General features: G+C 41.0%; 1 protein-coding gene across 2 annotated transcripts in view; it reads left to right on the forward strand.

Moving 5' to 3' along the window:
* The first annotated feature begins 2884 nt into the window (after nucleotides 1–2884).
* The window catches only part of ADGRL4 (adhesion G protein-coupled receptor L4), an 83163-nt gene continuing 59811 nt past the window's right edge, over nucleotides 2885–26236 (forward strand). For both annotated transcript variants that reach the window (XM_053391959.1, XM_053391960.1), the window contains exons 1-2: nucleotides 2885–3592; nucleotides 5178–5342. In XM_053391959.1, coding sequence (XP_053247934.1) covers nucleotides 3466–3592; nucleotides 5178–5342 — 292 coding nt within the window. In that variant the 5' untranslated portion in view covers nucleotides 2885–3465. The remainder of the gene's footprint in view (nucleotides 3593–5177; nucleotides 5343–26236) is intronic.

The following is a 26236-nucleotide window of genomic DNA, read 5'->3' on the forward strand; positions in this document are numbered from 1 at the left end:
AGTGCCTCCACCTGCTGCTAATCAGTCTTCTTGCTCTTGATGAGAACCAGCTAGCTCCAGCTTTCTTAAGCAGGGTTTCCAATGTCAGTCAGTTGCTAGAAACAACATTTGTCATTCCAGGCCAGACCTTGCTGCTTCTTGCTTCTTGTGATCTTGGCTCCTCAGGTTTTTTTTGACCCCTGGATCGTCTGGCTACATGAACTGAGATATTCCTGACCTTAGGACTGGACTGAACCTTGTATCCCAGGTGTAGGCAAACTCGGCCCTCCAAATGTTTTTCAGACTACAATTCCCATCTTCCCTGACCGCTGGTCCTGTTAGCTAGGGATGATGGGAGTTGTAGTCCCAAAACATCTGGAGGACTAAGTTTGCCTATGCCTGTTGTATACAGACTCTGCCTCCAGGTGAATACCCCCTGAGACTCGGCTGGTTGGCTGGCTTCTCCCTCCATTGAGCTCTGCTGTGGCTGGCTGCACAGGACTACAACAGCTTTCATCCCAGAAGTAGAGCTTATTACAAAGAACAACTTCATGTCCTCTAAACTTCCTGGTAAAGTTGAGTCATTTCACTTCACATTTATTTGCTTCTGCAAGTTCCAGACAATCAAGCAAAGCAGGGACGGGAAACTTGGTGCAGAATGATGTCATGTCACATGAGTCACTATAGTCCCATCCTAGATCCCTCACTTGATGAGGAAGAGTTGGGATGAGCACGCTAACTTCATCCTCCCAGGCTGTCTTCATCACCCATCCTGAGGTGTGTTGGGGGGGCAGGTTATGTTCTGTAGATTGGAGGCTGCTTACCTGTGTAGGTTCCCTTTTCAATTTAGGACCATGGAAGATCATGGTTCTAAAATGTGGAAGCTTACACAAGCAGAAAGGCTCCCAACTTTAGAGGTCCCCACCATGGTGAGAAATTTATAATGTCTCAAGGTTTATGTTATGAGAGGGGAAAGGGAAGGTGAGATGTGAAGTTGCTGTTTTCAGCATCCTTCATAGCCACACCCATGTACAGTTGAGATATTATGGTTGGGAAGATATTTCACACAATACTTTACACTATTGCCATAATAACTCTCAACAACAACCTTTCTGGTTCTTGGGGAAATAAGAACAGTTCCCAGCTGCATGATGTGAGGACACATTAGTGCCTTGAGGGGGGTAGTGGAAGAGAATTAAGTGCATGACAGCATGCCCAGCACCTGCTCAGTTGTGTGCTGTGGTGCAGAGGGACAACAGTGTGCCACCAGCAGAAGCCGTCCCATCTTCTGGCTAAATAATTCAACCCTGGGTAACATGGCAGGTGTTGCAACCTCAGCAAATGGAAGTAGAAATGGCTTCTCTCCACTCTATGCCTGCAGACTACACTGTAGTCTGATGCAGGCAATGAGAGTTTCGCCTTGATAGAAAGAAAGCTGAATTTAAAAACGGAGGGAAATGTGCTTGCAGCCTCCAGCCTACCAAGTAGGTGTGGAAAGAGGAAACCCTGTTTTCATATTACTTTCTAATTTTCTCTTGCAAAGAGAGATTTCCTGTCACTGTGGCTCTTGCCTGCTGTTACAGAGTTGGCAAACTTCCATGTGTAGTGACAGAACGGCTGCAGTTGTGAGATGTGTTTTGTCTCGCATAGCCTTTCAGAACATCTTTTTTCAGAAAAACAGTAGTGCCCTCCCAAATGGGCTCCTGTCTTCCATAAACGTAGGAGAGAAGGTCATGTAGATGGATCTGAGAGGCCTGAATTCTGTGGTGACCAGATGGATATGGCTCTCAGAGATCCAGAAGGAAGAACTCTTTCACCTCATCAGGGAAAACTAACTAGGGATAAGTCAGGTTTAGGGGCATAAACTATGGATGTTAGAGGAGAAAGTGACCCAGCGGATGGAGCCAAGCTTACCAAGACAAGCTGTTAGGTGAAGAGAGCACAGGTGTGGTATTTCAGGGTCTGCCTACCACACCTCACATTCTGCTGCCTGAGGCACAGATAGCACTGGCAAGCTGTTAGAAGACAGAGCTGTATGTACCATGTAACCCATAGATGCCCCATGAGCTAGCCTCCTGCCTTCAGGTGCAATGGAAGATGAGGTCCGGTAAACAGTGCTGAAGGCCTCCAAAGTCTAAAGCCTGACCTGCCATCAGGACGGGAGCTTCCAGCAGTTCTTTTGGAGTTATAACTAGTGTGGTTTTCACAATGCAAAGTCACCCATGACTGTGAAGCTGGTCCACACCTAGCACCACACTCAGTTGCTGCCTATCCTCAAAAGAAAAAGTTGTGTGGTTCTATTCTTGGGAACTATGCACTCCCTGATAATATCATTTATTGACTTCATACACTATTTTCACTTTGGTTTTTTTTAAAAATCCAACACACACTCAAGTAATCCTAAAAGTTCTAAGCATTTCTTTTCCACACATCATCTTACCTTGAGCACTGCATGTTTTTGTTGCTGAGTTCCAGTGAAATCAAGGGTACTATAAGATAGCAGCAGCAGCAGCAAGGTCCTTTTCCTGCCATAAACAAGTGGGATAGAAATATATTTTCAATGATAGTAATAATAGAATACAAAATTTGAAAAAGGTGTATAGCAGGAAGCAAAATATATCCAAGTGAAAGAGACTGGACGTGTTCTTGCCTGCATTATGTTGCATTATGTTGCCATATTCCCCCCCCCCTTCTCTGTTAGGTGTAGCAAAATTCATCTTCTCCCCACCCCCAATATTCTTTGCCACTTATCCTCTAATTATGATTACATCACCCCTTTAGGGCCTTAACACGTACCTCCCTGCTTTGAGCCTCCCTGCTGGTCCTGAAATTCCTTGCTGCACATTTGGCTTCCTGCCTCCTTCCTCCCATGGCTTTATATCTTTGTTTTCCACACAAAAGAAATCTCAGTGGATTTCCTGTGCCTCCTTCTCATGCTGCTGCTCTTAAAGTGACCGAATTTCAGACTGCGATTGGGACATCTCTGGATAGCCAAGGAAAGCAGTCGACCCGGAAGCAAACTACAGATTTCACCAACTCTTTTGGGGTGCTAGAATTCTGATTTGCTCAACCCACGTCAGGCAAGGCTGGTGGGATCCTGGTAACTGCCTCACCATTTCTTAATGCTCATTTTTCATTCCTGGTCTACTCCCCACAGCTTTCCAAGTCCAATGTGATCTCCATCCACTGTGCTATCCTCAGTCTTTGGTTCTATCCCTGTATCTTTCTTAAATCTTCTTGTTAGCCCCTAACGCTCCATCTCCTTAAACTCTGTACTCATGCCTGTCTCCTGCACCTATCCTCACTCATATTCATTCATCTGTTTGATCAAACTTTCTATACAGTTCCTTTACTTTGCTCTCCAGCTGATTTGCTGTTCAGCATTTTAGCTCACTTCATCCTTCCCTCAAAATATTTGAAGAAGCATACGGACAGGCAAATGGCAGAATAAAGAGCTTTGGCATTTCGCCGTGATCCCCTCTTCTAATGGGCATGTGCAACCCTTTAGCCCACGATCATACATTTTCCAGCAGGACCAGATATTTTGTTACAAAGGGATTCAAGACTGAGCACTTCTTAGAAGCATCACCCATGAAACTTCTACTGGTCCTAGGTAGGTAATTTTATTTCATGAATGGTTAAGTTGGATGTAAGAGACAAAACTGGTGGGCAGGGTGTGGAAATAGGGAAGAGAAAGTTTGGGAGATCCATGTGGGACAACCAAAGCACAGTAATAGAGTGTCCCTGGCATCTTCAAGTAGGACTGGGATGGACCAATGGTCTGAATCTCAAGTAGTTTCTCAGGTCCAGCTTTGGAAGTTGCTAGATTTGTCAAAACCACCTTGGCAAAGAAACTCTAATGTCTGCAGAAGACTGGCATGCATAGAAGTTGACGACAATAATCCCGTGAGCTCAAATGAATTCTGACCTTGAGAAGACAGAAATGCTATTGCATTGGCGGCGGCAGTGGTGAATGTGAATATTATCCAGTTTGTTAAACCAAGGCCACATCTCACAGATGGCCAGATTCGGAAATAATAATAAGAGGTTTTCTGTAGGGAAGAAGCACATAAATAATGCATAATGTAATAGAGGAAGGGAACAGAATTATATATTTACAAAGTTGTATAATCATGACCTTTAAAATGTTTTTGGACATTATTATTCATAGAAAGCTACTTCTTGTTTTTCCTCCAGTAATTAATCTTGGACATAAAGCACTAAGATGGCGATTCAAATATTAGAAAATAATATTAGGGTTAGGAGAGTATTGTCCAACAACAGCTGACTTTATGAAGTTTAGGCTGCAATCCTAAGCACCCTTAAAAGATAGTAAGCTCCCCTGAAGTTACAGGGATTTCGTCTGAGTCAATGGCTTGGTCTGTGTTGTTTGCATTCTGTTTCCTTTTCCTTTGTGTTAATGCATTTATTTATTTATTCAGAAAATAGATTTGCCACTCTTCAGGGAGAGAAAGGGAAGCTCAGAGTGGCTTATGTGAAATAGTAATAAGGGTTGCCATTACGGGGAAATGAATTTATACTTAATGTTTTCGAAAGCAAACTTTCATAATGCTGAAACTCGTTGCAATCACCAGACGTAAGGAGAATTTGAAAATCTGCCTGGGCTCCATTATCACACTCAAGATGAAGCAAATAGCTCAGATAGTCATACTGTAGCCTTGAAAAATGGGGAAAGTGTTCCGAAATGATACTGCTATTGTGTGTGAATGTAATCTTCCATGAAGTTACATTGTTGGACTAGGGCTATTAAAAAGTAATGTTAAAATGCTTGTTTTGGGGAGGGGAGGTGTCCTGCAGATGCACAATGTTTTTTGTCTCCTCTGTTGTGTTCTTTGGACTAAGAACTATTTGCCACTTTTGCCCTGTGCAGGGAAACATGGTAGAATTAAACACTTATAGTTTATTCAAAAATACTGTGGAGCTTTGTTTGATGTGCAATATTTTTGTGTTTACTGAACACACTTGGAGGTTGATGCTTTTCAAGACAAATCCACATACTTGAAAGCCTAGATATTTGAGCTTAAATCATTCATTCAGCAGTTATAATTTTGTTTTCAAGCCTTGTTCTACAGGACTCTTTAGCAATAAGATTTTTCAACTTAATGGTTGCCTAAAACTGATTTCAGAACTCAACAACTACAAATGCCAAACTCACATTTCTTTTAAATTCCATTTAGTGTTCATGTCCACACTGCTGGACAGTAGCTACTCCTCCCAGAACTGTACCATCCCATGTGATGAGCGTGCAAAATGTGAAGTTCGTAATGGACGCCAAGGCTGTTTTTGTAGCCCAGGATTCAGTGGGCCCGGCATAGAGAAACCAGACAAAAATGGATGTTATGGTAAGCAAGCTAATATTCATGGAGTTTCTTACAAATCATTATTTATTTTATTTTATTGGGTTATCTTTAGCAATCTCTTCTTCTGACAACCTTGTCATTCCAGCATGATTTGTAGATGTAGACGCAGGAAGGTTGCATGATTATTTTAGACTTTGTTCATTTTTGAATGACTTGTGGAAAACTAAATTTGTCACCAAAGTATCTCCCTTTGCTAGTGAGCTCAGGTAGTGAGCACTGACAGGATTGGGACCCAGGTGGGACCTGTGGAAGAAAAAGGCAAGGGTGGAATGTGCATGCTCTGGGAAACCCTAGGGTTTGCAGAGTATGAGAAATATTTTTAAATATAATTAAGAGATTAATGTTCACAAACATATACACCCAAACAAATCAATGAGGAATTAGCATGCTCAGTGGCCATGGGGGGGGGGTAGAATCACTTGGAAATGAAAAGCAGAAAAGATGGGTTGGGAATGAAATAGAGTATTCTGGTGTGGGCTCTGGCTAGCTGGCTGGATCCCTGAGGCTAAATGGGGAGGTAGCACCAAAAGTCATGAGAATAAGAAAGTGTGTGGAGAGAGGGGAGGGTTGCACAGCCTCAAAACTGTTCTTTAAAAAACTTTAACAAATGAAGCATAGGATCGCTCAGTTGGTAGAGACTTTTCACCTCAGAGTCATGGGTTCAAGCCCCACACTGGGTAAAAGATTCTTGCATTGCAGCGGGTGGCCCTTGTGGTCTCTTCCAACTCTGATTCTATATACAGTCATACCTTGGAAGTCTAACAGAATCTGTTCTGGAAGTCCAAAACATTCAGAAACTGAAGTGCAGCTTCTGATTGGCCACAGGAAGCTCCTGCAGCCAATCAGAAGCCACGGAAGCCCCATTGGACGTTTGGGTTCCAAAAAACGGAAAACTCACTTCCGGGTTTGCGGCATTTGGGAGCCAAAACGTCTGAGAGCCAAGGTGTTTGGGATCCAAGGTATAACTGTAGTTTGTACAAAATACTGAAAGGCTTGAATTATTTCAGTTGAAGATTGCTTTGGATTTCCTACCGAGCCAACATCTCTCAAAAGAAATGCGGGGCTTTTTCAGTCTTCTATAATGACTCTCTTATTTGATGAAGTTCGATTGTTGGCATCATTTTGATGCATCTCCTCTTTCTTTGCTTCTTTCGAAGAGAGCCCTGGATCGGAGGACTCAGGTTAGGAAGTCAGGATGGTCTCCGACTGTTGGTGTTGATCCCTCTCTCTTTCCCCTCACTTAAAGCATTAATTTTTGAGAGTTCGCCTTCATGTAGAATACCTGAGGGGATTTCACAGGAAGATCAAATGCAATGGATGAAAGTAGCTCACTTTCTTAGAGGGCTCCCACCAGGTTCTCACTGGATTTCACCTAAATAAAAATGGAAAGTGAAAAATGATGAGAGAAAATCCTCAGTGGGGGGTTCCATTCATACTCGCTCCGCTGTTGTTTCCCTGCCAGAGCAAGCCTATTCTTTCTTACTCGGACAAAAGTCACACCTTGTTCGATAAGGCCTGCTCCCAGAAAAGTGCCCAGCTTTTCTGTCCATGACTCCCTAAACCATATTGACCCATTTGTTTTTAAATGTCAGATGTTTTAGTTCTTCAGTATCTGTGAATAATAAATATATGGGGAGCTACAGGGATCCATTCCAAACATTCAAATTAATGTGCATTGGTTGGGGTAGAGCATGTTGCCCCAACACCCATTCCTTATCCATAAATACTGAAATAATTTCTATTTTCCATGAATACTAATACTCAACTATGCATTCCTAAGCAGACTTTTGCATGGACAAAAGAAAAGAGCCCCAAGGTGGACGAAATGGCCGTCCCAAAACACATTGAATCATAGAATTGTAGAGTTGGAAGGGACCCTGAGGATCATCTATTCCAACCCCCTGCAGTGCAGGAATATGCAGCTGTCCTGTACGGGGATCAAACCTGCAGTCAGGACTATATGCTAACCAACTGGGCTATCCAGACATGACAGGATCAAGGACAGAACAGTAAATCATCTAACTGTATTAATCCATCCCCTTGGGCCAAGTTTAGTCAACAGGCATACACACAAAAACATGAAATAAAAATTATGGAAAGATAAATGAGTTTTAGGTTGCCTGTGTATTCATAGCTTCTAGAAATCTGATAGTGACAAAGGCATGTGGGGGGGAATATTACACAAAATGACGCTGTTTCTAGTCAGCATCATAGTCAGTCTAATCTCTGTTTATAACAGAAAAGGAGAGGACAATGACTATATTCGTGTCATAGCCTACATGGCTGACTGGAATGGATTTTACTGGAATGGAGTTACCCTGAAAGCAATTTTTCCTATCATGTTCCTGTCAATGAGAAACTTGTTTATCAAGTGATGAGTCTTTAATTTTCATGTGATCACATGAATTTGTTACTACTCCAAATCCCTTATTTTCACCACTGTGTGAAAGGAAAAGGGGGCGTCTTCTGTCACACAGCAAAAGAACTAACGTGAGCCAAATACATGCTGAATTATTCCATGAAACCAGGAATGACTGAGCTGTGCCCCTCCCGTCAGCATGGCCAATGGTCAGAGATTATGGGAGTCATAGAGCATTGAAATCTGAAGCTCCTGGATTGTGGGAAGTTTTAAACTAACATTAACAAATGTGATACATTACACACACACACACACACACAGAGAGAGAGAGAGAGAGTGTGTTTTTTCCCTTAAAAAAATGTTTAGGGGTACTGTCATTTTGATTCAAGAAAATCAACATTTTATAGTTCAAATCGGGGGAAATAAATACAGTAAATGAACAAAAGTACGAAGATTCACAAAATGTGTACCCCCCCAGAAAAAAAGCACTGCACACACACGCACATGCACACTGCTAGTTTAAAATTTAAGCATACAAAATCTGGCCTTTGAAATTTGCTGCCTTCTTCTGCCAACTCTTCTCCCTGGTCACGGATTCTGCCAGTCATTTCTGCCAATCCCATGCAGTCAATCATCTTCATCTGCCATTCTTCCAGAGTGGGTAAATCTTGCATCTTCCAGTACTTTGCAATAAGTATTCTTGCTGCTGTTGTAGCATACATAAAGAAAGTTCTATCCTTTTTTGACACCAACTTACCTGGGAGTAAATCCCATTGAACTGTTTCTGTTTGCCTAGCCTTTGTCTCTTTTATTTTGGATATACTGTATTTTTTGTTGTTTGGTCACTGCTTTATTGTGGTTTGTGGTCAAGAACATCTTCACTGGCTTTGGCAAGGTGAGTCGTCTCCTGCATTAGAGAACTCCAGGACACCATTTTAAATTTCCCCACAGTACCCCATAGTGAGTTATATAGGTTGGTGGCTCCCAGGGCCAGCATCAATGGTGGTCCCTGGCAGAGTTCATGAGCCCCAGCAGCTGCCCAAGCTTTCTGGGTGAAGGTGGGTAAGATAGTAGGAAATTTCTTTAAATGGTTTTTACTGAAAATTTTTCAGGAATAACAAAGCTACATATAGTGTATCTGTCTTCAATTCATAGTCTTTTCTACAGGTTGGTTACATTTGGTGTGAGACATTGCTATTGTAGGCATTGTGAGTTTGTGGAGGGAGAGGTGGAGGAAAGAAGGGGGTAATGTTACTTCCTCTTTTTGCATAGTGTATGTGTGAAGTTTTGTGTCAGCATCATGTGGATGGGTTCTTTATCTATTCATTCATTGGTTTTCATCGATGGTGCAGGAAATATTCTTGGGAAGCAAAAAAAGGGCATTTTTTGAAGGCAGTGGATTGCACAAGTCAGCTAATCTTCTTTGTAGTCTTCTAAGAACATATTTACCATCTGCTGTTAATTGGATAAGATCTTAAAAGGATTAAAAGATAGTCAGGTTAGTTATTAGCTTGAAGCTAAAAGAAGTGGAGCAATGCTGTGACTTAATGATATGTTAGATCTTGGAGTGTGAGTGTGTGTTTCTCCTCTACTTTTTTCCTAGGAAGGGCTTCTGGAGATAAATGCCTGTTACTCTTCAATTTATAATGTTTGCTTGCTAGTACAACAGTCCTTCTGTTATCATCAATGCAGATTCTCTTTCATGTACGCATATAAGCCGCAGCTCGCCAAATGACACACACAGTGCAAGCATGTTAGTTAGATAGGTGGCAACGCTCACTGTTGCTGTCATTAGCAGCAATTTAACAATTTTGCACCTGTTCAGTAATAGCTGGCTTTTAATGATATCCTTAATGATGTTATTTAAATACCTCCCTTCTCCATTCCTAACTCTGGAGCTTTGTGTTGATATAATCAAGGAAGCTGTAGTAGCTATTGGTTTCAGCAGTAACATTCAACCTTTTTTAAACAAAGGAGCTGTATGATTTTTTTGAAAGCAAAAAGAGGTTGAACTGACAGTTGTCAGTTTAATTCATTTAATGTGTATACTGCTATGAAACTATTCTTTACTCTTTAAAGAGACAGTGATTCAATAACGCAATCTGTCTTCTCCAGATTGTCCATGAAAGGAACTTTGTCGAGTAGGATTACTCAAGCAGGGAATGGGAACTAAAGATCAATGTGTTGTGTCCCATGTTAATCTCATTCAGAGCAGACTCAGTGAAATGAAAGGGCATGACTAAGATAGGCCCATTCATTGCAATGAGCCTCCTCTGAGTAGAGATGGAAGAATCTGTCTTTTTTGTTTCTCCGAGATTCTCATTTTTCCAATCTTAAAAACAGATCTCAACATTTTTGCAGCTAATAGCAAATTTTATTTTAAAAATTCTTGTGCAAGTTCTGCAGCATCATGCTGCAAATTTTTAAAAAGCATTTTTAAAAAGGCAGTTATCAAAAATATAAAAAGAGCAAATGTTGTAAGATGAGCCATGAATAAATATATCCTAATCTTATCGTTATTCTTTTCATGTGGTGGTTGCTAAAGTTGCCAAATGCACCAGGGAGCTATGGTTCAGTTTTCAGGACGGAAAGACTCCTGTTCAATGCACTAGAAAGCCAACACTGCTCACAATATTGGGATAAATCAGGGGTGGAAAACCTTTGTCCTTCCAGACGTTGTTGGACTACAACTCTCATCATCCATTGCCACTGGCTGTGCTGACTGGGGTTTATGGGATTCAGAGTCCAACATAATCTGGAGGGCCACAGGTTACCCATCCCTGTCACACATAGTGGGGAAAACAAGGCCACCCAAATCTCATAGGTGCACATTTTTAAAAGGATTGCTGTGGATAATGTGTGTGTTCGTGCGTGTGCTAAAATCATGAAGAAAGCTGATGGTGATGTTGGGTGTGAAAGAGGATGGTAAGGAGTCAGATGACGAATTCAGATTAGAGGACTGAGCTGCTTCTTTAAATTGCAATTACAGCTTTAGGTATGAATATAAATCACATCTAAATTACAGAGAAATGGAACTTCCGTGCAGCAAATAACCCAGATCCAGAAAAATAATTCAGACTCGACTGAATAACAGTAGGTGACAAAGAAGCCAATTGAAATGCAATGTTTGGGAATTTCCCCTCCTATATTAGGGATAAAACGGGCTGACATACTTGCAGCTTTCCGGTACTGTTGTATAGTTTTACTGCTGGCTGCCTGATGACTGCTGACTGCCAATTTGCTGTTTCGCTGGCACAATATTGAAGTAAACAGCGTGATCACAGTGTTTACTTTAACTTTCTAAAATATGGCAGGACAATGAAGCTGAGCTGTTTGTTCTGCACAGGCCGGCAGGCAGGAAGGGGAAGAGACAATAGCCACAAGAATCCCTTGTAAACGTCAGTCGCAATTTACACTCTGAGAGATGAATCAATCTCCACACTAGCAGCTCATCCAGCTATCGTGAGGCTGCATAGTTCCATATGACGTTGGGGCTCTGAAAAGCCATCGTGTGTCTCCTTTCCAACTGCACAGCAATTATATTTGCCAGAGTTTTTGAAGTAATTGTGCAGCCCGTGTATATGTAACCACAGCTGTCCTGTTGCAATGATTTCCCAGACACAGCAAAGATATTTTGAAAAGCACAGGCTGCACATAATACATGAAAACTCAGAACTCCCTCCACATACCAATCAAGTCAGTTTATCTAACTTTAAGATCTCTCAAAATTCAGCGTTGGGTTTAGGGCAGTGTAGGCAGTTCCCATGTACAGGGTGCCTAGCCATGGAAGCACAAAAGGAATAATAATAATAATAATAATAATAATAATAATAATAATAATAATATAGGTACCTATTGCAAAGATCCATTAAAAGGCAACTGGACCCAAAGGAATTATTGTGAAAATAAGAAATATTAAGGAGGGGATCCACAAAATTTTGTCCTCACTCACATGCCATATTACCAAAGCCCGCCCCTGCAGAACTTAAAGTGTTAACTGATTCCACTGGAAGACAATGTGTTTTCAGCAGGTATTAAGATAGTGCTCTTCAAATTCCTGAAGGACTGTTGCCTTGTAAAAAGGCAAGGACTTGTTCTCACCTACTCCAGAAGGTAGGGCTATATATAATGGGCCCTAAGCTACAGGAAGGTCGATTTCAATTGAGCATTAGGATAAATTTATTGACAGTTTACACCAGTGTTTCCCAACCTTGTGCCTCCAGCTGTTTTTGAACTACAACTCCCATCATCCCTGACTAGCAAGACCAGTGGCAAGGGATGATAGGAATTGTAGTCCAGAAACAGCTGGAGGCACAAGGTTGGGAAACACTGGTTTACACTACAGTGTAACCAATTAGTTGTAGGGGTGATGGCTTTGCTGTAGCTGGAACTTCAAAAAGCTGGATCTCTTTGCCCTAGCTTAGATCTTCAAACAGAGATGGATAGTCAACTGTTGAGGGTGCTCTGCATTAAGGAGGATGGCCTACAAGACCCCACCCAACACTATGGTCACATATACACCATATATTTTAAGCACCCGTCTTCCCCCAAATAATCCTGGGAACTGTAGTCTGTTAAGTGTGTTGAGAGTTGTGGGGCAAACTATAGTTTACAGAATTCTTTGGGGGCATGCCATGTATTGCATGGATGTGATCTATGTCAAAGTTATACATTTAATGTACATAAAATGTATGTTTGAATTCATTGTATTTGGAATGCTCTAAAGAGGTTACCTTTAAAAAGTTTCACTCTGGCAGAAGCTGATCTGAATTAAGCTAGCTGGTGACTCAGCACTGGAAACAGGAGCAGCAGAGCTCTCACAGAAGGAAGCTGAAACTTGAGAAGTCAGTGTGTGCTTGTTGGTGATGGCTAGTGTAGCTTTGCAGACAAGCTCTGCAATGCTGAACAAGCTTAGACTGCAACAAAATGGAGAATGGAAGAAGCTGAGAGCAAAAAAACAACAACACACACACAGGAAAGAGACCCAATAAATTCAAGCAGATACTTTGCTTTTGTCCCTGGCATAACTATATTGAGTATTAGGACCCAACTGAATCAATAAAAAATAAGTACAGTGGTACCTCGGGTTAAGTACTTAATTTGTTCTGGAGGGCCGTTCTTAACCTGAAACTGTTCTTAACCTGAAGCACCACTTTAGCTAATGGAGCCTCCTGCTGCCGCCACACTGCCGGAACACAATTTCTGTTCTCATCCTGAAGCAAAGTTCTTAACCCGAGGTACTATTTCTGGGTTAGCGGAGTCTGTAACCTGAAGCGTATGTAACCTGAGGTACCACTGTATTTCAATAAGTTGACTAGTTATGATAGAAAATAGTAGGATTTGAATATTTTTGTTCTTTAATTTGTATGTGTAACCAGAACTCGGTGATATACACACAAAGTATATTTTCTTAGAGCACATAAAGAATATGTTCTATGAACTTGAAGGATCTAAAGATTGTAAGGTGAGAAAGCATTCTCTCTCTGCATGACTTCCCTGGGAGAGCGTCTACCACTCAGTGTAGATGATGCTAAGGTAGAAGGACCACACTGGTGTGACTCAGTATCAAGCAGCTCTTAATATCTTCTTTCTATGATATGTCTGGTCTTTCTCTTATGAGAAACATGTGGGCTGAATGTCTAACCTAGCTCACATCACCTTAGCCTGAGGTTACAAGCTGGTTCTTGCAAAGTCTGGCCCGAGGCATAGTTCCACAGCATGGAACTGTAAAAGCATTCCGAAAGCTAGTGATTATGGAGGCTCTTCACACTAATTCTCTTCTCAACCTGAGCTCAGACAGACTCTTGTAAGGGTTCCCTGCATGCTTGGAATTTTATCAGCATCTACAAAAAGAGTTGCAGTTGAGAAGGCGGCCCTCCATAGGTCAATTAGAACATTCTGTTCTTGGAACACAAAAAGGGGACAGTTTGATTTTATAGCAGTCTTCTGATTTTGACTCAATAACTGCTTACCAGTTAAGCAACACACAGCAAAGTGGTTTATTAAATATGAGGCAATAAATCCTGCAAGATAACCAAGTGATACAAAGACTGACTCTCCCTTTCTTTCTTTCTTTCTTTCTTTCTTTCTTTTTTCTTTCTTTCTCTCTCTCTCTCTCTCTCTTTCTCTGTGCGTGTGTGTTTATTTTACTTTTTTAAAACCCCATCTTCAGGAAGTTTCGTAGCAATTCTTTTAGATAACATTGAAATAAAAACAGAGTCCTGAACTACATAAAGGCCTCTTATGATTTTTATCATAATAAAATACAGGACTTCTAAATTGCCAAAGTGCAGTAGTCGGTCCCACTCTCTTTCACTTAATTAAACAGCCTGGCTAAGCCACAACTCTGAGTTTCAGAAAAGCAAATTCTTACAGTTTGGAGCGAGTTACTTTGTCCCAAGTTCTTCTAGTTCTCATAGTTCTTGACCCAGGAAATGTTTTCAAGATGAGGCCTAGAGATGGGGAAGAAATTCAATTCAGTTTGCATAAACACATATACTAAAGATTTCATTAAAATGCATATATATGTGGTAAGAACATACAATGCATTTTTGTATCATGAAAAAACAGCTTAGTGAAAATATACGTTAAGCAAAATCGCATAGAAAATTTTGTATATTTGGAGAGATTTGCACTAAAATGCTGGTTGATTTTCATGACAACTTTTTAAAACAAATGGCACAAACTGATGTGGAAATGTAGTGAACAGAGGGGAATCATAATTGACAGGGCCACTTATCCCTAAGAAGAGCACAGGAGTACCCCTTCAGGTTTAAGAATTTGGGTGATGTTTACTTTGGCAGAATAGGTGGACCAATCCAGTTTCCCTCATAGGAAACTAGATAGGCTGAAAAAGTCAAGTTTATTTTTTGTGCTCACATTATTTATGAAGGGAAGCTTGCAGGAAATTAGAAGCAAATGATAACTGCACAGTGAAAGTTGGTTCATTAGTCTTGCAACACAAAGGAAAAACAAGGTGTGTGAGTAGGGAACCTCAGGCCTGGGAGCTGAATGTAGCCCCCCAAGCCTCTCCATCTGACCTGGGATATTTGCCTCAGACCACTCTCCCTTCCCAATCACTTCTTCTACTGGCCTGGCTTCACACCCTCTTTGAATGTTTCTGCTTGGCTGGAATGTGTCCTTGAAATCGGCTCCACTTTTTTGTGGGGGCAGGTTGCAGTCAGGCCTCCTGGCCACCCCACTCAGCAGGTGGGACGGTGTCCCGCGTCATGCTTTGGGAGACCCCAGCCACACCATGTAGCCAGGTGGCCAATCAGGTCGCTTCGGGGGCGTAGTCGGGGCCGATTTAAGCTGTGGCGTGACTCTGAGGCTTCCCTTTCAGCCTCACGCATTAACAATAACTTAAAATTCTGTGTCCTTGTGTCTTTATTCTCCTGGGGGGTGGCTTGGGGGCCTTGACATGCAACACTAATAATGCCTCTTGCTTCCAGATAGAAGACAGCCCATGTAGAAACTAGTCTACTGAAGAAAAGGTATCATGTGGATTTATGATTCTGCCACTTTTGTCTCTGCCCCACCCACTTCTGGCATGTGGCCTGTGAAAGGTTTTCCATATGAGAATGTGGCCCTTAGGCTGAAAAAAACTTTCCATATTCCTTATCCAATACTGCAGCTTATTCTTGAAGATATGTTCCTTCTATTGAACTAAGAAGGAACAACACTAAAAATGGTTGGATCTGTCTATTTTTGGCTATGGCTCCATCTACTGTTGGCCTTCCTGCCTCCTACCCTACCAGTCCCAATGGACGCTGACTGCCACTGTCTAAATGATAAGCAATGTCTGAGTACAGGTTGCAATTTAGACTCATATTTAACTATTAAATAAAATAGTTTTAGATTTGACTTTAAAAAAATGAATGACTTGCAATTTAGGGAATCCAGGGATGGGGAAGTAGATACTTTTCACTACATCCTCACTTCAGAAATTAAATGTTGTTTTTGAATGTTAATTTTCAGATGTCTTCGTTCCTCACCCCTACCCCTTGCCAATTACTACAAACATTTCTGCTTTCTTCAATGTAACTTAATGTAGTTACATTGCCGCAACATGAGGGATTGCACATTTGCAATGCCATATGAATCCTGTTAGTCTTGTAGGATTGGCACAGTTCATCCATCTACAGGAGAAGCTAGTGTTGGTAAAGCATTCTTCAGCTACACCTGCTTTTTCAGTTTGAGTATAGAGTGAAGTTGAAAAAGAGGCTTCCCTAAATTTGCACTTTTAAGCTGCGGTCCTAAATACATTAACTAGGACAGGGGTAGCTACTATGCTGCCCCCTTCATATGTTTTTGGACTCCAATTCCCATCAACACCAGTCAACATGTTCAATGACCAGGCTTGCTGAGAGCCATAGAACAACAACTGGATTCTGAAAGGCATCAGTGCTGACTTCCCCTGAACTAAGAAGTGAGTCATATCGAACACGGTAGGACTTCAAAACACAAGGATGCTCTGCTCATTATTCTGCTGCCATAGGAGCATTCTAAATTGTATAACAAGACATGATACAGAAAAGCCAGTTCCTGTTTCTTTGAAAAGAACCCACAATTTTCTATAACCATTCTGCTATCCGTATAGATTCAGGCACATCTCTGTAATTCAACATCTTTAACCTTTTGCCAATTGTTGTTCCATTTCCGAAGGGAAGTGTCTGTTTTCTACTTCTTGAGTCAATCAGATTAAATTTAAAGAGGATGTTCTAGGATTTGCTTAAGAAATCATAAATGTATTAACCGAACATCCGGTTTATCTTGTACCTACCTGAGAAACATATTGTTCCATTGACAAATAGCAGTGTAAAGAAAAGCCATTTCAATGTCCGTATGCAGCAAGTAGTACTATTTCCATAGTATCCAGATCTGAAATGAAGTCAATGAGTGTAAGCAGAAAGTGTTGTGCATGCTCATTTGATTGTATGTGCAAGAATACAGTTTTCAAAATATCTATGAGCATGAAATCAGGGCATGTTAGAAATTTTCCTGACATATGGCAAGCCTAACCATCCACATACAGAGAAATGCAAAATAAAATAAAATAAAAATTGAGGAGGGAAAAAAATATGGGGGAGTTAAAAAATCCCCAAATCCTAATGATGACTAAGAATGCTGAGTGGCTACAGATTGCTAACTGTTTGTCAGGGAGGGAAAGGGGGAAATTGAGGGGCAAAAGGAATGGAATTGAGTATTCTCAGAAAAGTGTGTGCTTGTCTGGAACCCTGAACAGGAGCACTGTTCCACTCTGAAACATATTCTTGAAGGTACCTCTTTTTTTTCATAAAGCAACTTTTGATCTTGAAATATGACTGCCAGTTTCAAAAGGAGAATATAAATTTCTTAGCTAGCTGTACTCCACACTATACCACCTGAAGGCATTTTTCAAACTTGGATGCACTAGGTTCTTATGCTTTAAACAATTATCTAACGCAGTGTTATTGGGCTACTGTACAGAGTACCACCACCTCTTTCTTTGATGCTCATGGCAGTCATTTTGTGCTGGCTCCCACATTACATTTATCAAGGTATGTGTACCAGCACACCATTCCCCCTGCTCCAAAAAGCACAGCCTATGCATGAGAGGTAATTGGAGTTTGCCCAAAACTTTTCCTAAATAATCCACTTAATGGCACTCCTTTTTCTTGTTTTGAGATGGGTCTTGATTTGGGGTTATGCATAGACTCTTCTTCTAAAAGCTCATTTCCAAACCCCTTTCTCTTTGCCACCTCCTCTAGCCATCTAACACTACAGCTTGAACATGCCACTTTGGAGAATTACAGCCTATGGTTTGAAAAGACAGTACACAACTTGTGGAGTAGGCAGTGTCTAATACAAACTGATTCTGTGACAATGGTAGCTGCAATAACGGGTTCTATGTATATTGGAAGGTCAAAGGAAACAATAGATGTTTGGAACAAATTTGTTCTTTCACCTTGAACTCTTCCCATAGTGTGGGAAGGAAACTGCTGGTTTTGTTTTGCTTGGAGGATGAGGAAACTTAATAATCTGCCTTCGTTGTTGAAAAGTGGGATCTTATGGAAATTACTTCAGTTGCATGATAGCCTATGTAAGAGTTTGGAGTATTCATGCCATCACTGACTATAAACATAGAAGAACAGAAACTCAGGGCTGTACTTATTTTCAATAGATTCAGTACAGATTTCCTTATATTGATAATAACGAAAATACACAACCCTCTACTGCATCCAGAATGCTTTATAGTTCTTAATGGATTGAGTCATGCAACCATTGAGTTATAAAAGGGTCTAAAAACTACCTCATCTTTTCATTGTGACAGGGCAGCAGGTCTATCACCTGTCCTCCATATCATCTGTCCTCATCCATCCTGGCTTAGCTCCCCTCTTGAATTGGATTTATCCTGGCTATAGTTTCCTCCTCAGGAAGACTAACTGTCATGAATAAGGTTTATTGTGGTCATGCTGCTTTCAGTCTGGTCACATTTACCCCCACCCCCGCAGTATGGCAATAGCAGGAGAATAATTGGCTGTAACTTGTTTGATCCTCTCATTTTTTTGAGTACTTTAGTGACTCTTTTTGATAGCCACTGTAGATCCCTGCAGACTTCTGGAAAGAGATGCAAACAGTGGCTTGTTTGATTTACGCAAGGTTTTAATTAATTATATGGTTTTAAAAACACCTTTGCCTCCTCCATGTGTGTCATTTCACCACTGCGTAGATGATTAATGGGTTCTTTTCCTTTTATGCTTGGAGTGGATGTAATGTTGTCTGCATTTGGTGTAGGGCATAGATCACATGAAGACAGCATACACACACACACAAATTTGTACACAAATAGTTCATGGAGGTCAAGGATGGAGCACGCTATCCCAAGCCCCATCCGCTCATTGATTGCATAAGGATTTTAGCCCTCTCTACAGGACTACAGTGGTACCTCAGGTTACATACACTTCAGGTTAAATACGCTTCAGGTTACACACTCCACTAAGCCAGAAATAGTGCTTCAGGTTAACAACTTTGCTTCAGGATAAGAACAGAATCCGGGCTCCAGCGGCACGGCGGCAGCAGGAGACCCCGTTAGCTAAAGTGGTGCTTCAGGTTAAGAACAGTTTCAGGTTAAGTACAGACCTCCGGAACGAATTAAGTACTTAACCCGAGGTACCACTGTATATCCATTGCAAGATATGTATGGTCTTTCTTTGAACAGCCTGTTAAAAACAATGAAACTCAAGCTTAAATCCACATGTACAGAACAGTTTTGTACAAGCCAAAGTGAGAACTCAATTCTTTTTGTTATGATTTAATGTTGCACATTTGTTACCTAGACACAAAGATCTTGTTTTTGCAAGAAGGAAAATGAAACTTGCCCCCAAAACACACACCACAATAAATGGCTATTTTCTCCCAAACAGTTGAATCCAATCTTTGCTTATTTTAAAGGCAGCCATGTAATGGGTGCTGCAATTTGAAAGAATAGCTCGAGTGGATATGCAGCGGTTTTGATGCTTTATTCATAATGAAGGCTGTTCACATGGCCAGCCATCTAAACAAGTTATTTTGAGAGTGGACATAAGCTTCAGCAGTGACTAGCATATATCTTTATTTAATATATGTTTCTTGCAAAGAGCCTAGATTTCTTTGGAAAGAAAATGTGTCTCATACAAGCTTTGCTCAGAGAAGGGAAGAGAAATGACTCAGACAGCAAGGTCACATTGTTGCTCGCTCAAAAAAGTAGCAAGGGGAAGATTATTTCTGAAATCACATCCTGGACACTTAAGTGGAAGAACAGATGCTTTGCTATTCCACTGGCCCTGGCACATAACACTCATGCAAAAAGGACAATTGTGCTGACATTGATCTATTCAAAAAGGAGTTCACCAAAACAGAATAATATAGCCTAGGTAATGTAACCTCTGATTACCTATAGCTACTTCAATTCACTTCTATTACTAATGATATTCATAGTACTTTTTAATGTGCAGTGTTTTGCAGCTTTGGAGGGAGAGCTGTGTCTCAGTGGTAGAACATCTGCTATGAACACAGGTCCCAGTATCAACCCCCCCAAAAAATATCCAGATAGAGCTGAGAGAAAGCCCTGTCTGAAATCTGGAGTGCTACTACAAGTCAGTATAGACAATATTGAGATAGATGGATGAATGGCCTGACTCAGCATTAGACAGCTTCCTATGTTATGTCAAAGGTCCCAGTTTCTTTACTGCTAAGCACTGGACACTTTGGCTATGGCAACATCTGGACCATGACTAGAGATTCAGTGTACATTTAAAGCCGAACCTATCCAATTCAGACTTTCTGGAACAATATGTGAACCAAAACACAGCCATCCTTCAAAACACTCTTCTGTTTTGACTAGCTTGGCCAGCTTGGCTTGCAGGTTTTGTGTTCTTCTGCTTAGAGTTTTGTCTGCATTTTTAGGGCTGTTTATTTGTTTGGTGAGTGATATTGCTGGTATATCTTTTTTTAAAAAAAATGGATTATTGTGTATTTTAAAAAATTTTGTCACACTGATGATTTTTATTGCCAGCAGCCTTGAACAATATTCCACTGGAAAGATAGGATACAAATATTCTTAACAAATAAAATTTAACTAATAGTGATGTTGTTTCCTTGCTGTCAAGGTTCATTCAGATGCAGTCTGGTGTTTGTAGGATGACATGCTGAAGTGATCCTTTAGGTATCTACATGAAGAAAAGCTAGAGAGGCAATGCATATAATGTCACCATAGACAACTAATGATCTCATTATTCTAGGACAATCCTCACACATCTCACGAAAGAGGTCTTGAATTGAAATTGGTATCCATCTCTCCATTATTCTGATGGGAATAACTGAGTGATCAACACTGGCTATGCATATTTAGCTTTACAGTGGCACCTCAGGTTACATACGCTTCAGGTTACATACGCTTCAGGTTAAAGACTCCGCTAACCCAGAAATAGTGCTTCAGGTTAAGAACTTTGCTTTGGGATGAGAACAGAAATCGGGCTCCGGCGGCGTGGCAGTAACAGGAGGCCCCATTAGCTAAAGTGGTGCTTCAGGTTAAGAACAGTTTCAGATTAAGTATGGACCTACGGAACAAATTAAGTACTTAACCTGAGGTACCACTGTATATTCATCATGCCAAATGTACTTTCCAGGGACATTTTTATTTAGTACTGAACTTGGGATACAGAAAGCTACAGTCTAGGTACGAGCAGATATACCCTTCCCTCCTTCAATTCCATTATTTTTCCATAGATTCATTCTAGATTGATTTCATTTATTATTATTTATTACATTTATATCCTGCCCTTCATCTGATGTTCACAACATGAAAATACAAAAATGTGAAAACAAAATACATACCGGTAATAAAACAAAACCAAAAACATCTTATAACCCACTTTCCACAAATATTAGATGCCCTACATTCAGCTTTTCCTCTTTCTGGTATATCTTGGACAATTTCTTAAAATAAATTTCAGTGCTTGCACATGAACAGCCTCTCATAGTTTTCAGTTCGCACCCTTTTCCTGTTACTTATTATACCAATGTGCACAACTACCAATGCACCCTGATTGCAAACCAGTGCACAAAAGAAATCTTCAATGTGATGGAATGATTACATCAGTATTCCTCTTTCTGCAGTGCATTAACCGAAGCCCAGATGTGCTTCTGCACATCAACCACAAGCAAGGGAGAAAAAGACATAACCAAAAACTGCCACAAAGCTTGCATGCGCAAAAGACCTGAACAAAACCTGCTAATGCATGGGAAACAACTTCAAAAAATAATTTCAGATCATTCAGAATCCTAACAACTGGGGAGACATTCAGATGAGGAAAATTTCATTGTGATCCATCTTACAGTGCAGATGTTCATTACATGTTTGCTAGAGTCATGCTCAGTATAAAATCGGGGGATTTTTTTGTTCCTAGTGCATCACAAACCTAATATTTTAATGATTGAAATTTAGATATTTATCCTTATTGCAGAGGCAAGAGCAATGTGGTATAAATGTTTAATATAAAATTTAGTCAAATACGTGATATCGGTTCTGCAGTCTTATTGCATAAGCAGTTCATAGTGCATGCAGAAAGAATCTTATTTCCATAACAACCACAGTGAAAATAGGAAAACAAATAGCTTCAAATGTGTATTGACTTGAAAGTCTATTCACAGGAACACTTTTCAAAGTTAATATGACTTTCCATCTAGAGTAGTCGGAGGCAGGAACGCAGGCAGTAGCTGTTAAGTGAAAAGGAAGCTCAGATCTATTTCTTTCTAAAGTGGACATCAAGTCGAGCTTGGAGAGATTTTGGGCAGTAATTGTGAAATAGTTTTAATTGACCTGATTTCTTATTATGATAAGTTTGACGGTAGTAAGAACTGGCCTCCCACAGTGAACTCCACCCCAGCTTTTTCAAAGCAGAGCCAAACAATTGTGCAACATTTTTACAAGAGTTCAGTCTTCATAGCATGATAGAAGTTTACCATAGGACTACAAAAGGGTTACAAAAGCCATATCCTGACTGGGGGGTCTCTGTGTGCCCAGTCTAGGAAATAGATATGAAGGGGGTGGAACATGTAAACTGACACTATTTATACAGCTGCGTAGCGTAAAGGAAAGTCTCATTAGCTGAACATCGAGTACATCCTATTGTATAAACAGATAGTTGGCTCATGCAAGCATGCCTTGTGCTTACATTGCCCTGGCAGATTCATATTGTCATTCCAAGTGTGCGTGCAGAAGAGATTATGTCCTCTTTCGGCATGTATTCTGACCTGCCTTTGGGAATAAAGTGGCAGAAATGTAAATAAATCTATAAATCAGACCAAGGCAAACAAAGCTTGACAGTCATGTAGATTGGTCCCTGAAGTGCATGACAGCTCCCCTACCCTACAGGTTTAGCAGCCCTGCCCTCCACAAACCAGAGACTCTACCGAGATATTTTACATGCCTGGAGAACTATCTTGGGCTTGGTGTATCTGCCAAAGCTCACATTCCATCAAGGGACACTAATGACCTCCCCCAAGAGCCTTCTGGGTCTGCTTCTGCGCTGTTTCTTTCTCTACATCTCCCCACCTTTAGGTGTGCCAAATTAGAAGCAGCTGATCTGGTGGAGTGGAACCAGAACCATAGCTTCCTGGCAGTGGTTTTCCTACTGCTTTCCATGAGGGGTGGAGCAGCATGGAGGGAGGTATGCTGCTGGTGGATTGGCTCCACCAGTGCGCCCACACATAACCTTCCCTGGTATTTTGCTGTCCCCAAATATGGGTCTCAGCGCTGCCAGGCAAAGGTGCCCCATGTTTATTGGCATGGTGCGAGGCGTATACTCCTTGATTGTAGGGGAAAACCTCAAATGAGAAGCAGCAGGCAGCAGGCAGGAGCCACCCACTTGCCTTACCTTCTACTTCTTGGCAATGGTGTGGACTTGACTCAGAAGGAGACCACATGAAAGTGCAGTGTCCAGTAGAAAGGAGAGGGCTCTAGTCAGGGGACGGGTCCAGTAAGGGTGCCTTGTGATCCAAGGACTGCACAAAATCTCGAACTAATACTAGACCACAAATTGTGTAGTTCTGCTGCTAAATAAATACCATATAACACCTGCCCCTTATCAATCCCAACTTTCTGCCAGTATTTGCCATTGCTTTTCTATTGCCAAGTGGGTCTTACAGCTATTATTAAGCAAAAGCACTTTAATGAGAAAGGGAAAATAATTCAGTAGACTTAGATCTGCTACTAGTAAAGCTTCCTCTGTCACAGGAGATTCAATAATTAAATAAGTAGGTAATATCCTCCTTATTGAGGAGATTTAGGAAATCGTAAGGACATTATCTTATTGCAGTGTTTAACATCAGTGAAGGGAGAAGAAAAGCATTATGGCTGGTTTTATTGGTTGCAATACCCATGGAGCTTTTTCTTATTTTTAGCAGCACAGTGCTTAAACAGTTTCTATGTCTGCCTCTGTTGCGGAGGTTCATTTCTTTGGTGGTTAAAATATACATGAAACTTGCTATTAAAATGGAAGCAGTAAAGAGAATCCAAAACATTGTTCTAAATATCATCATTCCAGTATTATTCATCTATGCTGTTTTGGTGGTGTTACTTTTTTTTTAGTACTTATTTTAAAATAGTCTCCCTGCTGTTCACTTACATTCCATATCTGTCTGGTAAATAGCCTCTACCTTAATGCAATTTGATTATTAAGAGAAAAAGATATATATTATCCATAGTAGCTAAAGAATAAACTTTATTAAATTCATTGTTCCATTCAGCTAAATTGCAAAAATACGATAATCTGTGCACTTTGAGGGGGATTTATTGCTTCATACCCAAGACCACTTGCTTTTATTCTAGCCTTAAGAAACTATCCTCTGATTCCTAGTCCAATCATAGGCACACATATGAAAAAGTTGGACGTATCCCTCTCTTTAGAATGATACTGTGATCTTAATGTGATCAATGTGTGTTAAGGAAAGTACTCCTTTATATGTGTGTGTCATTATGGGCCTTTTCAGCATCCTCGGGTGAATCATTCATTGCACAACTGCTGTGTAAAGTAGGTGTCTAGGGCCATGTGCCAACTCTAGGGGGTCAAGGTGTCTTTGGCCCATCCATATTTGTTGGAAAGGGGCCAGTCCCCTCAACGTTGAGGGGGTGAAGGAGGCCAAGAGCTGAGTTGTGGCACAGCTTTGGTGGCCAGCTCCTCCAGAGTACTTGACCTCCTCCAGACAATGTAACACACACGCACAACATGTGCCGGGCCCCCTCAATCATAGGGACAACTTGTCTGGGGCTGGCATATAGTGGCTGTGAATTTCTTGCGTATACTCATCTTCAGAATAGGGCTGTATTCACAGCAACTCCCTTTGGGGCCTGCTCCTCAGAGATATTTCAGCAGCCTTTCTGAATTTTTATCTGTCTTTCTTAAGAAGTAAATTTCCACCCCCACAGAGCTGCAATTCCCAGAGTGGTTTAACAACCAATTCCTCTTCCTAGGGAGCTCTGGGAATTGTAGCTCTCTGAGGGCAATAAGGATCTTATAACAACTCCCAGCATACCCAATAAACTACAGTTCCCCTATTCTTTTTTTTAGGGGGGGAGGGAGCCATGACTGTTTACAGTGGCATGATATGGCTTTAAATGTCTAGTGCAGATGGGGCCTTTGATTACTTGCAGTCATTTTAAGAAGACAACAGGATTTTATTTGATTTTACTAAGCATGCTTCTAAACATTCATTTTGATTTGTTTGCAAATATTTTGCTGACATTGCATCTAAGCAAGCATTATTCCACACCTTCTGGTGCATTTTATCAACACTTTCCTTATATAGTCCAATCTTTGGGGGAAGTGGGTTTGTTGCCAGATATCTCCCAATCAGCTATAATTGTGTAGCCTGGATTTGCTGGTATGTGATTCAGTCCCACCAGAAAATCATGACAGTCTGGAAGAGCCCCAAATGACAACAACACGGGAGATTTGGGTCTCTGCCACATATGACTGCTATTTGCATTTCCTTCAGATTCAATAGCATTGCCGTGTGTTCTAAAAATCTGAAAGTCAGGGCAGTGGGCAAAGGGCAATCTATTCACTGGAAGTGGATGCACTGAAAGAGCTTTATGAAGCAAAACGTATTTTCCTTGCAAACTCATCCTTCTGCATATTAGGCATGAAAGGCCTTGTGCAACCTGTTTCTCTGACAAAGAAATAGAAGAAAATAGAGTTAAGAGCTCAAAAGCCAACTTTTTCTGAAAACGCTGCAGTGCACACAACAAGCATTGAAAATGGCCTCACATGCTGATCACCATGTATACAACTACTTAGCATTTGGATTCCTGCAGTCGTGTTTTGAACCTCTAGTGGCTGCTGTTATCAGGGGCCTTGAAATAGCTGAGATCCCACATGGGATGCAGTTCTATAAGTTTAGACTGAGGCAGAGGTCATTTATCAGAGGGGAGCCATTTTTCAGCAGCACTCCAGGCTAACTGTAATGTGTGTTACGTGAGAATAAAGAAATTACTGCTTAGCATAAGAAAATGTTGCAGAAAACAGGGAGCTGAGAGAGGCAGGAAATATTTTAAGTGATTGCACTTCTGTACATTGCGTTCCGAATGGACAAATTAGTCTGTTTCAGCCTTCTCCAACCTGGTGCCCTCCAGATATTTTTGACTACAAATTCCATCAGCTGGCTGGGGCTAATAGGAATTGAAGTTCAAAACGAGAAAGCTGGTATCTTTCCAGGTCATCAATGCACGTATTTATTCCTGACTCTGTCTTTCATTGTGGAGGGATCTTGAAATTCATTGGTTGCTTCTTCCCTGTTATGGAACTGTCTTGATTGAAGATTGACCTGAATAAAAGTAAAATCAACTTTAGGAAGTGTTGTGAGATCTATCGTTGGAGAGGACTTTTAAAATCCAGGCTGTCAGTGATGGGTGGAATCTCTGACATAGTGTAGTTTGCTTGGTACCATTTTTCTGGAGTTCTTTTGTTGCTCTAAGCCTTTGTGGGGGGGAAGCGTC

Source organism: Podarcis raffonei, chromosome 6, assembly GCF_027172205.1.
Source record: "Podarcis raffonei isolate rPodRaf1 chromosome 6, rPodRaf1.pri, whole genome shotgun sequence".
NCBI classification, from domain to species: Eukaryota; Metazoa; Chordata; class Lepidosauria; order Squamata; family Lacertidae; genus Podarcis; species Podarcis raffonei.